Source organism: Bombina bombina, chromosome 6, assembly GCF_027579735.1.
Source record: "Bombina bombina isolate aBomBom1 chromosome 6, aBomBom1.pri, whole genome shotgun sequence".
Taxonomy (NCBI): Eukaryota; Metazoa; Chordata; class Amphibia; order Anura; family Bombinatoridae; genus Bombina; species Bombina bombina.
Genome location: NC_069504.1, coordinates 567,547,202 through 567,562,519, shown reverse-complemented (window position 1 = coordinate 567,562,519; position 15,318 = coordinate 567,547,202). Strand labels below are relative to the sequence as shown.

General features: G+C 37.8%; 1 protein-coding gene across 2 annotated transcripts in view; it reads left to right on the top strand.

Annotated features, from left to right (window-relative positions):
- The first annotated feature begins 1,347 nt into the window (after window positions 1-1,347).
- The window catches only part of SLTM (SAFB like transcription modulator), a 365,442-nt gene continuing 351,471 nt past the window's right edge, over window positions 1,348-15,318 (top strand). The window contains exon 1 of one of the 2 annotated variants that reach the window (XM_053717529.1): window positions 1,348-1,538. In XM_053717529.1, the coding sequence (XP_053573504.1) occupies window positions 1,404-1,538 (135 nt within the window). In that variant the 5' untranslated portion in view covers window positions 1,348-1,403. Of the gene's footprint in view, window positions 1,539-13,026; window positions 13,207-15,318 lie in introns of those variants that run through there. The other variant, XM_053717528.1, reaches the window with a different exon arrangement.

The following is a 15,318-nucleotide window of genomic DNA, read 5'->3' as shown; positions in this document are numbered from 1 at the left end:
GTTTGAAATATTTTCCAATCATCTCTCTAAAACAAAGGTGCTGTATGACTAGAGGGCTGATTGGGGAACCGTTCAAACCGTTAGCTCAACAACAACAAAACACACACAAACAGGCCCATTTATCAAGCTCCGTACGGAGCTTGAAGGGCCGTGTTTCTGGCGAGTCTTCAGACTCGCCAGAAACACAACTTATGAAGCAGCGGTCTAAAGACCGCTGCTCCATAACCCTGTCCGCCTGCTCTGAGCAGGCGGACAGGAATCGCCGGAAATCAACCCGATCGAATACGATCAGGTTGATTGACAGCTCCCTGCTGGCGGCCAATTGGCCGCGAGTCAGCAGGGGGCGGCGTTGCACCAGCAGCTCTTGTGAGCTGCTGGTGCAATGTTAAATGCGGAGAGCGTATTGCTCTCCGCATTTAGCGAGGTCTTGCGGACCTGATCCGCACTGTCGGATCAGGTCCGCAAGCCCTTTGATAAATGGGCCCCACACACTCACAGGCTAAAAGCACTGCTCATGGCTTGTGTGAACGCCATAAAATCTCTGTAACTCTGTTTATGATTGCCTTGAGCCATCTCTTAGGGGCCGATTTACTAAAGTACGGACGGACATGATACAATGTAGCGTATCATGCCTGCCGCACATACGCTGTCGGCATTTATCATTGCACAAGCAGTTTTTGTGAACTGTATGTGTACAGTAAACAGTTACAAATATATAAACATGTAAACTGAGGGATTGATACAACGTATCCTTGTAGGTGAGCAGAGGTAGCTGTGGAAAGTCTATGGGGAAAACAGGGACTTTACACCCCAAAATATGGCTCCCCTTTTTGTTCCTGGGGACACAAACACTGCAGCATTGTTAGTAACCCCCACATTGCAGGAAAATAATGAGATATGGCAGAGAAAATAATTTAGAACGTTAAACTCAGATTTCACCGCGTTCAGATAGCTAACTCCCAGTAGTACATTGCTGTTCTATAGCTGATGTAATGTTTTGAATCAATTTGCATGGGTTAGACACCGCAAACAACAGTGCAACAATACAATGCTCTGTTAAATGGTTTCATTTTACACCGTGATAAACAGGGATACGGCGTGTTTTACAACAGTTAACTGGTAGAGAACTTGCTTTGGGTGACAAATTATAGCTAAACTATTATTCAAGTAGGAAATAATCAGACACGGGTTAAAAAAATATATACATGATTTCCCTTCACTCTTCTTCGATGATTAGTTTCGGTTTACCCACAAGCAGTTTAACCAAGGGAGTTCTTGTAAGACCCGCCCTTATACAGTATGGGCGGCTCTTAGGCTTCGTGACGTCACGTGACCGATTGGTTTCTTGCATTCGGGCCTTGCTGCAGGTTGGGCTGTAGATTTTGTTGAACAAGTCGCGGAATATGGCTTCTCCCAGTGTAACTACTGAGAGGAAAAAATTGGCTGACCTGCGGGTTATTGATTTCAAAACTTTACTCAAGCAGAGAAATCTGGACGTTACAGGTGTGAAAACTGTTCTGATGGCCAGGCTGAAGCAGGTGAGATGTCTATTGTAGTATGTTGTTTGGAGTGGCTGCTAGAGGCCGCAATATGGCTGCTTCCTCCTCGGATACGTTTAGTGATGGCCATAATATATAATTAACAATTTGCTGCTGGAGGGAGCTATAGAGCATTTCCTCTCAGTAAATTGTATAAAATATTGATGTTTTGTAACCTCTTCTGGACGAGGGACATTAACCCCGTCGCTATTTAGAGTATGCATCACCGTGATTAAGACATTCTTTGTGCCGTGCTTAAATCCGTACAGCCGCCCATCGTAAAGGGACAGTGTTACACCTTCAAACTAGCGTTTTAACCATTACAACAATGCCTTAACATACGATATCTGAATAAAATACCCAGAACCATATTTCGATGTCTATATAATGAGGGTACAATGTAATAGGATTCTGTTTTTTGCTGTATGAAGATTTATGATATAGATATAACATTGTTGCTAATTAGTATCATAAAGATCAGGCTTAGAAGTGTACAACAATATATCAATAGTGTAATTCGCGCATGCGTGTTTTATCTGCAGCCGCAGGGGAAGTAACCATAGTAAATTTTAAAAGCTGAACGTTGACACCGTGCCCAATCCGTCCATGTTTTAGTAGCAATTGCAAGCTAGGCCACCAACAACAGTGATGATATAGTGGCCTGGGTGTGTGCCGGCTTATGCAATTAACTGACATTTCTCTAGTAATATATAAATGATACATAATTATATCTTGATAGTCCCAATTAAATAATCTTACCTTAGTGTGACATAAGTGGAGGAGAGTTCTGATAGCTGCTGGAAATATTTTAGTGTTTTTTACCTTTGGAGTATGGATCCTTTTGCTGGGCCTCATATTTTGTGGTTTGAACATAATTTTTATTATTGGACTGATATACACTACACATAGGAGACAAAAAGATATGTCTGTGATATAATGAACAGCAAAATGTGTAGTTGTGTAGATAATTTCACAAATGTTACAATATGAGCAGACCAAAATTGTAGTATATAGGCGAGATATACTCCAAATCACTAGTCCTAAACTCGACACTTCTGATTCCACGTCACACCCCCTTACTCCACCCCCTCTTTGCATTTGTTTTCAATTGTGCAGTGATTTTTAATATTATTTTTTTTATATCAAATTAATGCTACATACATTAATAAATTAACAAAAATAAGCGCATAACAGTAACACAGGGCTTGACAAACCCAGGAGCCTGGGAGCCACTGGCTCCTCGAATTTTACCCCTGGCTCCTAACTTTTTGGGTTATTCTCCATAGATCTCTATACAGATACCACTTTCTGGCTCCTAAAAGTATGTCCGGCTACTTAGTATTCTTACTGGCTCCAAAACATTAAACAGATTTATCGACCCCTGCAGTAACATCAACTAGGGGTTCTGGGGAAGACAACAGTTGGATAGAGAAAGGAAGTTGTTAAACTCAGTGCTGACATACATGGGAGGTCATAACAGACCTGGAGATTTTTTTTTTTTTTTAACTTATAATCATCTACTCTCTCTCTCTCTCTATATCCATTTAATCCTCTTCAATCTCTCTTTTTACCATATCCCTTCACTCCCAGGCCATATCTTCTCTTTATACCCCCTTTTTAATTTAGCTGCATGTAATAGACACTACCATAACGAATAATATGCACAGATGCTGATATAAAAATCCATTATAAAACCTTTTAAAAACTTACTTAGAAGCTCCCAATTTAGCACTGTTGAGGTTAGCCTGGGTCAACCACTGAATAGGGCTGAAAGCAGACCCCCACCCCTGCCTATCCATTATACAAATAGAAGCAGTCTGAAGTCTGTATACATCTAACATTTTGGGGCTTGTTTAGGAGTCTGAAAATCATCACAATGTTATTTAAAAATAAGCAAATCTATACACTTTTTTTTCAAAAACACACCCAGATGGCCTATTTAAATGGATCATCTACAAACAATGTCCAGCTCTGTGTGTGTGTATATCTCGTCAAGCCCTGATTTAAAGGGACTTAAATATTTTTTTGCCAACTGCTTGGCTGCCAGACAGAAATAAACTATGGCATCAGTGTAATTTTTTTTAACATTTAAAGCTTGTGTTGGTGTGCATTGCATCAGTGAAGATTTAAAGGGTTAGTCTAGTAAAAATTAAACTTTCATGATTCAACGCTTTCAATTTTTAACAACTTTCTAAAGTTTCTAATATACTCCTATTATCCTTAAAGGGACAGTCAACCCAAATTTTCAAATATGTTATTTCTATAACGTTGCTAACGATATTTAGTTTGCACTGTAGCCTAATTCATTACCCTAAATCGTTTCTGAGCATTACTACTTACTTGTTTGATCTTTGCAGTTTAAAATGCCCGCCTGCCCCCTCCCCTATTTCGTCATCAAGATCCTAAGTTTGTTCAGTCTCTATGTCGGCTACTTCTTGAGAATCCACGCTCCTGGTACTTTAGCGCATGCGCATTGCTCTGCTAACGCTAGGGGGGAGGAACTAAAAATACTTTATCAAGTTCCGACACGTCTCATATAGGCTGCGTGTACTGTTCATACTGTATACGAATACTAGTAAAGGACATTTGCTTACAATACATAAGTGCTAAAAGGCCGGCCACTAACTTCATTATTGTGCAGGTGCGCATACATATTGCTGATTTATGTCCCTCAGTAATACCTTTGCCAAAATCAAAAAACGCTGGTTACAGATGTCAACGGATTTTGAAATAGAATGCATATGCATGAAAAATTTGTAAATCAAATAGTGAAATTACCCCCTTCTCCTGTAAACCTGACTTAGCCGGCTCAGACAAAAAAAACCCACACTGGATTTGTAAAGATAAACAGCAAATTGTAGATTAATATCTTAAAAAATGTTCAAATACCGTATGTATTTACATAAAATGGTTACATTACATACAATCATTCTGAGAATGTCCAAAATGACAAGACATTATTTAAATATTTTAAAGTCACTAAAATCGTTTCTCCCCTTCAAAAAATGCCTTTTATAAAGAAAATATTAAATACAATTTTAGAACATATAAAATTCCCACCCAGAAAATTTCAGCAAAAAATATTTAAATTTACAAAGAATGAAAAAAAGGCAATAATTGGCTTTTTGTACAGAATAACGGCATACAAATAACTTTGATAAACCGGCATTTTTAACTTGCTCCTGAAACTCATATAAACATACAATCAAAATCATAGTTATTACATAAGTATTGAAGTAACACAGTTTGAAAATACTGTTTTAAAATACCATCTTATTGCTGTCACAGAAATAAGCTGTTTGCCCAGGAGGACACGGACTTGATCGTACTGCCCAGAATAATTTATAGCAACATACTTATAACGATAAAGTCCGTCTCCTCCTGGGCAAATGGCTTATTTCTATGACAGCAATAAGATGGTATTTTAAAACAGTATTTTCAAACTGTTATTTCAATACTTATAAACATACAATCAAAATCATAGTTATTACATAAGTATTGAAGTAACACAGTTTTCCATACATGATAAAGAAACTTCTCCTCTAAATATCTACATTAAAAGGACAGTCATGGTAGGTATATGTGTAGAATAAAGAAGAGCTTTTAGACAAAATTTACTTAAAGGGACATGAAAAACAATTTTTTTCTTTCGTGATTTAGAAAGAGCATGTAATTTTTAACAACTTTCTATTGTACTTCTATTATCTAATTTGCTTCATTCTCTTGATATCACTTGTTGAAAAGCATATCTAGATATGCTCAGTAGCTGCTGATTGGTTGCTGCGCCTAGAGGCCTTGTGTGATTGGCTCACACATGTGCATTGCTATTTCTTCAACAAAGGATATTTAAAGAATTGAGCAAATTAGATAATAGAAGTAAATTGGAAAGTTGTTTAAAATTGCATGCCCTATCTGAATCATGAAAGTTTAATTTTGACTAGACTGTCCCTTTAATTAGAGATTTTTTTTTAATCTGTTTCTAGATCTCTATTTTAAAAGGTAGAGTCTTTAAAAAGCGAAATTTCATTTTGAGTATATGATGGCTGCAAATGCATTTGTCCTGTTCATTTAACACAAACTGTTTTGTGGCAAGTGTTAGCTGCATAGTTATCAAGTTTTTCAAAAAATGATTATCGCCATGTCAAAGAAAATAATTCCAGAGGACATTGTGTTTGGTACAGTATTGAAGTAACAGTTTGAAAATACTGTTTTAAAAAAGCCTGTCCCAAAATTCAGCTTTTTTTAATGTTCTGCAAGTTGAAGCAACATTCCATAGCTATAAAAACATGCTCCCATAACTGCTTGTTTAGTAAAGGATGTATGTATGTATGATAATGTTACAAAGCACAGTGTATTTGTGTGATAGCAGATATCGTATCAGAGTGATGTCCAGGTATCAAAGGCAGCTCCACACAACTGAACAGAACATTTAACCAAACACAAACTTTTAGTAGGAGCGCACTAACTTCCCAATTAAACGTCTCACCTATAGCCGGCCAGTGTGTAGGAAACTAACGGCTCAATGGTGACTAGCACATATGCAGCAGTAAAGCGCGTCTCTCCTAGACCCAAATAAAAGCAAATAGAATCCTAAAAATTGCACACAGTGATGCAAAACTCTCAAAAGCATCCAAAGTAAAAACGTTACTGATGATGCCATTGCAATGCCTTTATCCTTTGAGTAGAATTGGGGAGAAATATATTGAGGTTTAATGGTCATGCCCTCATCACAGTTTTTCTTCAAGAGACTTGGTAATGATACATTATTACTTCCATTTAATCAATTGCATAATTATTATATGTCTAGAATTGTTGTGTCATCTTTGCATACAAATTCTAGACTTATGCATTGTGCATACCTTAGAGAGAGCTGCTATCACACAAATACACTGTGCTTTGTAACATTATCATACATACATCCTTTACTAAACAAGCAGTTGTGGGAGCATGTGATAATGTTACAAAGCACAGTGTATTTGTGTGATAGCAGCTCTCTCTAAGGTATGCACAATGCATAAGTCTAGAATTTGTATGCAAAGATGACACAACAATTCTAGACATATAATAATTATGCAATTGATTAAATGGAAGTAATAATGTATCATTACCAAGTCTCTTGAAGAAAAACTGTGATGAGGGCATGACCATTAAACCTCAATATATTTCTCCCCAATTCTACTCAAAGGATAAAGGCATTGCAATGGCATCATCAGTAACGTTTTTACTTTGGATGCTTTTGAGAGTTTTGCATCACTGTGTGCAATTTTTAGGATTCTATTTGCTTTTATTTGGGTCTAGGAGAGACGCGCTTTACTGCTGCATATGTGCTAGTCACCATTGAGCCGTTGGTTTCCTACACACTGGCCGGCTATAGGTGAGACGTTTAATTGGGAAGTTAGTGCGCTCCTACTAAAAGTTTGTGTTTGGTTAAATGTTCTGTTCAGTTGTGTGGAGCTGCCTTTGATACCTGGACATCACTCTGATACGATATCTGCTATCACACAAATACACTGTGCTTTGTAACATTATCATACATACATACATCCTTTACTAAACAAGCAGTTATGGGAGCATGTTTTTATAGCTATGGAATGTTGCTTCAACTTGCAGAACAATAAAAAAGCTGAATTTTGGGACAGGCTTTTTTAAAACAGTATTTTCAAACTGTTACTTCAATACTGTACCAAACACAATGTCCTCTGGAATTATTTTCTTTGACATGGCGATAATCATTTTTTGAAAAACTTGATAACTATGCAGCTAACACTTGCCACAAAACAGTTTGTGTTAAATGAACAGGACAAATGCATTTGCAGCCATCATATACTCAAAATGAAATTTCACTTTTTAAAGACTCTACCTTTTAAACTAGAGATCTAGAAACATATTAAAAAAAAATCTCTAAGTAAATTTTGTCTAAAAGCTCTTCTTTATTCTACACATATACCTACCATGACTGTCCCTTTAATGTAGATATTTAGAGGAGAAGTTTCTTTATCGTGTATGGAAAACTGTGTTACTTCAATACTTATGTAATAACTATGATTTTGATTGTATGTTTATAAGTATTGAAGTAACATAGTTTGAAAATACTGTTTTAAAATACCATCTTATTGCTGTCATAGAAATAAGCCATTTGCCCAGGAGGAGACGGACTTTATCGTTATAAGTATGTTGCTATAAATTATTCTGGGCAGTACGATCAAGTCCGTGTCCTCCTTGGCAAACAGCTTATTTCTGTGACAGCAATAAGATGGTATTTTAAAACAGTATTTTCAAACTGTGTTACTTTAATACTTATGTAATAACTATGATTTCTCCAACATTGGTGTGTCCGGTCCACGGCGTCATCCTTACTTGTGGGATATTCTCTTCCCCAACAGGAAATGGCAAAGAGTCCCAGCAAAGCTGGTCACATGATCCCTCCTAGGCTCCGCCCACCCTAGTCATTCTCTTTGCCGTTGCACAGGCAACATCTCCACGGAGATGGTTAAGAGTTTTTTGGTGTTTAAAAAGGCCAAATTCATAAGGTTTCAATCAGACAACATGACGACTGTTGCATATATCAATCATCAGGGGGGAACAAGGAGTTCCCTGGCGATGAAAGAAGTGACCAAAATAATTCAATGGGCGGAGGATCACTCCTGCCACTTGTCTGCGATCCACATCCCAGGAGTGGAAAATTGGGAAGCGGATTTTCTGAGTCGTCAGACATTCCATCCGGGGGAGTGGGAACTCCATCCGGAAATCTTTGCCCAAATAACTCAATTATGGGGCATTCCAGACATGGATCTGATGGCGTCTCGTCAGAACTTCAAGGTTCCTTGCTACGGGTCCAGATCCAGGGATCCCAAGGCGACTCTAGTAGATGCACTAGTAGCACCTTGGACCTTCAACCTAGCTTATGTATTCCCACCGTTTCCTCTCATTCCCAGGCTGGTAGCCAGGATCAATCAGGAGAGGGCTTCGGTGATCTTGATAGCTCCTGCGTGGCCACGCAGGACTTGGTATGCAGACCTGGTGAATATGTCATCGGCTCCACCATGGAAGCTACCTTTGAGACAGGACCTTCTTGTTCAAGGTCCATTCGAACATCCGAATCTGGTTTCCCTCCAGCTGACGGCTTGGAGATTGAACGCTTGATTTTATCAAAGCGTGGGTTTTCAGATTCTGTAATAGATACTCTGATTCAGGCTAGAAAGCCTGTAACTAGAAAAATTTACCATAAAATATGGAAAAAATATATCTGTTGGTGTGAATCCAAAGGATTGCCATGGAACAAGATAAAGATTCCTAAGATTCTATCCTTTCTACAAGAAGGTTTGGAGAAAGGATTATCTGCAAGTTCTCTAAAGGGACAGATTTCTGCTTTATCTGTCTTACTACACAAACGACTGGCAGCTATGCCAGATGTTCAAGCATTTGTTCAGGCTCTGGTTAGGATCAAGCCTGTTTACAGACCTTTGACTCCTCCCTGGAGTTTAAATCTAGTTCTTTCAGTTCTTCAAGGGGTTCCGTTTGAACCCTTACATTCCGTAGATATTAAGTTACTATCTTGGAAAGTTTTGTTTTTGGTTGCAATCTCTTCTGCTAGAAGAGTTTCAGAGTTATCTGCTCTGCAGTGTTCTCCTCCTTATCTGGTGTTCCATGCAGATAAGGTGGTTTTGCGTACTAAGCCTGGTTTTCTTCCTAAAGTTGTTTCTAACAAAAATATTAACCAGGAGATAGTTGTACCTTCTTTGTGTCCGAATCCAGTTTCAAAGAAGGAGCGTTTATTACACAATTTGGACGTTGTCCGTGCTCTAAAATTCTATTTAGAGGCTACTAAAGATTTCAGACAAACATCATCCTTGTTTGTTGTTTATTCTGGTAAAAGGAGAGGTCAAAAAGTGACTTCTACCTCTTTCCTTTTGGCTTAAAAGCATTATCCGTTTGGCTTATGAGGCTGCCGGACGGCAGCCTCCTGAACGAATCACAGCTCACTCCACTAGGGCTGTGGCTTCCACATGGGCCTTAAAGAACGAGGCTTCTGTTGACCAGATATGTAAGGCAGCGACTTGGTCTTCACTGCACACTTTTGCCAAATTTTACAAATTTGATACTTTTGCTTCTTCGGAGGCTATTTTTGGGAGAAAGGTTTTGCAAGCTGTGGTGCCTTCCGTTTAGGTGACCTGATTTGCTCCCTCCCTTCATCCGTGTCCTAAAGCTTTGGTATTGGTTCCCACAAGTAAGGATGACGCCGTGGACCGGACACACCAATGTTGGAGAAAACAGAATTTATGCTTACCTGATAAATTGCTTTCTCCAACGGTGTGTCCGGTCCACGGCCCGCCCTGGTTTTTTTAATCAGGTCTGATGAATTATTTTCTCTAACTACAGTCACCACGGTATCATATGATTTCTCCTATATATATTTCCTCCTGTCCGTCGGTCGAATGACTGGGGTGGGCGGAGCCTAGGAGGGATCATGTGACCAGCTTTGCTGGGACTCTTTGCCATTTCCTGTTGGGGAAGAGAATATCCCACAAGTAAGGATGACGCCGTGGACCGGACACACCGTTGGAGAAAGTAATTTATCAGGTAAGCATAAATTCTGTTTTTGATTGTATGTTTATATGAGTTTCAGGAGCAAGTTAAAAATGTCGGTTTATCACAGTTATTTGTATGCTGCTATACTGTACAAAAAGCCAATTATTGCCTTTTTTTCTTTCTTTGTAAATTTAAATATTTTTTGCTGAAATTTTCTGGGTGGGAATTTTATATGTTCTAAAATTGTATTTAATATTTTCTTTATAAAAGGCATTTTTTGAAGGGTAGAAATGATTTTAGTGACTTTAAAATATTTAAATAATGTCTTTTCATTTTGGACATTCTCAGAATGATTGTATGTAATGTAACCATTTTATGTAAATACATACGGTATTAGAACATTTTTTAAGATATTAATCTACAATTTGCTGTTTCTTTACAAATCCAGTGTGGTTTTTTTTGTCTGAGCCGGCCGGCTAAGTCAGGTTTACAGGAGAAGGGGCTAATTTCACTATTTGATTTACAAATTTTTCATGCATATGCATTCTATTTCAAAATCCGTTGACATCTGTAACCAGCGTTTTTTGATTTTGGCAAAGGTATTACTGAGGGACATAAATCAGCAATATGTATGTGCACCTGCACAATAATGAAGTTAGTGGCCGGCCTTTTAGCACTTATGTATTGTAAGCAAATGTCCTTTACTAGTATACGTATACAGTATAAACAGTACACGCAGCCTATCTGTAAGCTACCTCTATAAATGAGTTCTCACGCAATGACTGCATGTGCTAAAGTACCAGGAGTGTGGATTCTCAAGAAGTAGCCGACATAGAGACTGAACAAACTTAGGATCTTGATGACGAAATAGGGGAGGGGGCAGGCGGGCATTTTAAACTGCAAAGATCAAACAAGTAAGTAGTAATGCTCAGAAACGATTTAGGGTAATGAATTAGGATAAAGTGCAAACTAAATATCGTTAGCAACGTTATAGAAATAACATATTTGAAAATTTGGGTTGACTGTCCCTTTAAGCTACTGTCAGCAGCTTTTTTAAGAAAAAGAACAGCATTGACAAAGCTGATTAGCTTATATACTTAGCTTTGATCTCATTAGATTTTGCTAAAATCTTGCCAAATTTCATATTTAACTTCCTCAAAGGGACATTCCAGTCTAATTTAGAATGGATGCATTTCAGTTTTGAACAGAATCATTTTTTTAAATATACTAGTATTAGCAAAAATGCTTCTAATAAAAGCTGTAGCTGTTTCAAAAGTGTATTTTAGTACTCACAGTGCACCAGCATTTTAAACAAAGCACTTGTTTAGAGAGCCTAAGGTGCTTGTAAAATCTGGTAATGACTTGATTTGTTCATTTCTGACACAATACAAGCCGTCCTGGTGCTCTGAGCAGCTGCAGTATTTAAAATGCTGATGCACTGAGAATAACTAGCTATGCTTCATGTGTAGAGAACATTTTTAACACTAAAACAGTGATAACTTTTACTAGAAGCATTTTTGACAGTACAGGTAGCCCTCAATTTACGCCGGGGTTAAGTTCCAGGAGGAATGGTTGTAAATCAAAACCGTTGTAAATTGAAACCCAGTTTATAATGTAAGTCAGTGGGAAGTTAGGGAGTTAGGTTCCAGGCCCCTCTCAAAATTGGCATAAGTAACACCTAATACATTATTTTTAAAGCTTTGAAATGAAGACTTTAAATGCTAAACAGCATTATAAACCTAATAAAATAATCACACAACACAGAATATATAATTAAACTTAGTTAAATGAACAAATACATTTGCTAAACAGCATTATAAACCTAATAGAACCACACAACACAGACTTTACTTGCATTTTTCTGCAAACAGTTCTTTCTATGCATTCCAATCTGGACTGATTTATAGACTGGAAGATCTTGTTCCTTTGCAAGCTGCTCGATAGCTCAGGTCTGGTTAAACTGATTCATTTTAGCTTGCTTGGCTTACATATCTTTGCTGCAACACAAGCGGACAGCTCCACCTACTGGCTATTTTAATCAATGCAGTGCTTCTCAATGCTTTTCAATAGCAGTCACATGACTGAAAAAAAAGGTTGTTATTCTGAAACGGTGCAAATTGAACCGTTGTAAACCGAGGGCCACCTGTACATGTATATTGCAAATATGTTTCTAATCAAATATGTAATTAATCTATGTGCTTTTAAATTGACTGGATTGTCCCTTTAAACTGAAATAACATGACACTGTCTGCACATGCCAGATGCTCGCTCCCTTGCAAGTCCTGGGACTAACATCCTGATTGGCTGCTTAGTCCCTTTACAATGGGATGTGGCTACTGAGGCAATTTTTAGGCAAGGGGTATGTTTCTTTTTTTTAAACGGAGATGATCATTTTCTAGTATGCTTTTTTTTAACATCTTATGCTGCAGCACTTTCAAGTGCTTCAACGTTTGGGTATCATGTGACATGTCCTTTTAAAGTAATGGTTGCTTTAAAAGTCAGTTTAAAATATTATTTGTATTGATGATTTTGTGCTGAAAATAAATGTTTTTATTTCTTCGTGACAATCATTGACCTCCAGTGGGACTTTTTTCTCTCTCTCTCAATTACATAACGGATATGTTCATATATAATTTTCCTTGGCACGTGTATTTTAAATTATCTGTGAGATCGCAAGCAGGTAATGTGTTTGTACAGGATTCTGTTTTATATTTAGATATGAATGTACACGTGTACTAGAACTCGCGCTTTGGTTTATCAGTATTGTTTATCATCATTTGTAGTATGCATAAAGCAGGCATTGTTTGCTTTCTAAAAGAGAGACAGCTTGTGTGACACTGGGGGTACGTGCTCTGGTAGAATTTAGTCTATACACCTGTGTGCAAGTAGGAGGCTTGTCTGTCAAGTGCCTATTTATAGACGCGTTTGGTATAAGCAATGCATCCGGGTATTGCCGCTGAAGGCTGTGTCGCGTGACGCGACACTACTCGGAGTGCGCTGGATGGTAATGGCGTTAGCTAGTATAACCGAGAAAAGGAGACTGGCTGATTTACGTGTGATAGACATTAAACACGAGTTACAGCGAAGGAATTTGGACGTGACTGGGGTAAAGCACGCTCTCATGTCAAGACTTAAGCAGGTAAAATACTGTCTAATCTGTATTTTCGGGAGGCGGGGCCAGCCTATGCAGTTACAGGCCTCAAGATGGCGAGAGCTGCAGCTTAGGTTTGGTGTATCTACATATTGAAATGGACGCCACATAAATATAAATGCGGCTATTGCGGTGCGGGTTATGTATGCATTATGGGCGGATTGGTTAATGAGAGGAGATTGTGCCTATGCAGCCGAATGTCACAAGTATTGAGAGAAACGTTTTTAAGGTTGTCATTAAATAAGATAGTGCTGCAGTTTGTTTTTATGTGAATTTGTTTATTATAAAACATCGAGTGGCCATAACTAGCAAAAACGTTGGTATTTGTGACATAGTAACACTTTTGTTGATGAGCACGTTGACTGAAGGCAGTCAAGCATTTTTAAGGTTAAATGTGTTTTGTATACGGGCCTGAATATAAACTCTATAACCTAACGCAAATTACTAAAGATTGCCATTATCGTGAAGAAATAAAATGTTTGTTAGAGCTTTGTTTTTTAGTGGGGTTTTTTTTATCACTAGTGATGCTTCAATTTAGTGTTTACAAAAATCAGCAGCACATTGGATCAGCTGGAGTTCCAGTTTGGGACCTGAGTGCTACTTTACTTAAAGGGCCAGTCTAGTCAAAACGAAACTTTTATGATTCGAATAGAATTTGCAATTTTAATCAACTTTCTAATTTGCTTTTATCATATTTTGCTTTGTTCTCTTGGTATTCTAAGTTAAAACTAAACCTAGTCCTAACGGTGCTAAAGCCTAGCACGATTAGGACGGCATGGAACATCCCAACCCCAGGAAGGGTTTAACGTGTTGGTAAACTCTCCCCTTTTATTAAAACAGATCTATAAAGGTAGTGATATTTTAGATGGAGTTTAATTCATCAGTTGTAATGAAGATGCGCCTCAACTTACATTTTAATATAGATTTAAAATACCCTGTGCTCCACCGCACACTTCACTAACATTCCAGATCTGATTTTAAAAAGGGTATAGTTTACCACCCCTTTAATTCATATGCAGGTGTAAACGCACAGCTTTGCAGTGTTGCAATTGGTAAAATGTCATGCTGTAAGGTATGCATGCCATTTTTACAATGACTTTTTGAAAGGGATTGTGTACTGTGATCCCCCCCCACTTTATTTTTTTCAAGTGATGTAATTTACATGCTGAAGTCCCCATAGGCAGGCCTTTTTTCACTTTGTTTGTTTTAGTGGAGATTTTTTTCTGCATGTCATTTTGAAATTAAAGGGATAGGAAAGTCAAAACGAAACCTGCATGATTCAGATAGCATGTAATTTTAAGACGCTTAAATTAACTTTTTTTCAAACATACTTGTTTCCTTGGTATCCTTTGTAAAAGAATACACACAGATCCTACACTAGTTGGAAATATCTGCTTTCACACATTTGTCTCTTGTGATTGGAGCAACCAGTAGTGCCTTACTGCTCTTTCAACACATACAAAATAATTAAAGGGACATTATACACTCATTTTTTCTTTGCATAAATGTTGTGTAGATGATCTATTTATATAGCCCATAAAGTTTTTTTTTTTAAAAATAAATGTATAGTTTTGCTTATTTTTAAATAACATTGCTCTGATTTTCAGACTCCTAACCAAGCCCCAAAGTTTTATGTGAATACGGTCAGCTACCTTCTCCAGCTTGCTGCTGTTTGTATAAAGGGTCTTTTCATATGCAAAAGAAGGGGGAGGGGGGGGGTGTCTTATTTGCAACTTGCAGTGGGCTTTCCAGCTACCTTTTCAACAGAGCCAAACTGACAGCTTCTAAGTAAGTTTTTAAATAGTTTTATACTGGATTTTTATAACAGTATCTGTGCATCTTATTCTTTATAGTAGTGTCTATTACATGCAGTTATATGAAAATGAGTGTATACTGTCCCTTTAAGCAAATTTGATAATAGAGACAGAGAGAGCGCCTCATGGTGTAATATCGTAAATATAGAATTGGAACCCAAATGGATCACAGCATTGAAATATTACTCACAAAAGAGTTGGCACTACTGACTAGTGATCCATTTGGGTTCCAATTCTGTATTTACGATATTGCACCATGAGGCGCTCTCTTTCTCCCTGTCTCCAT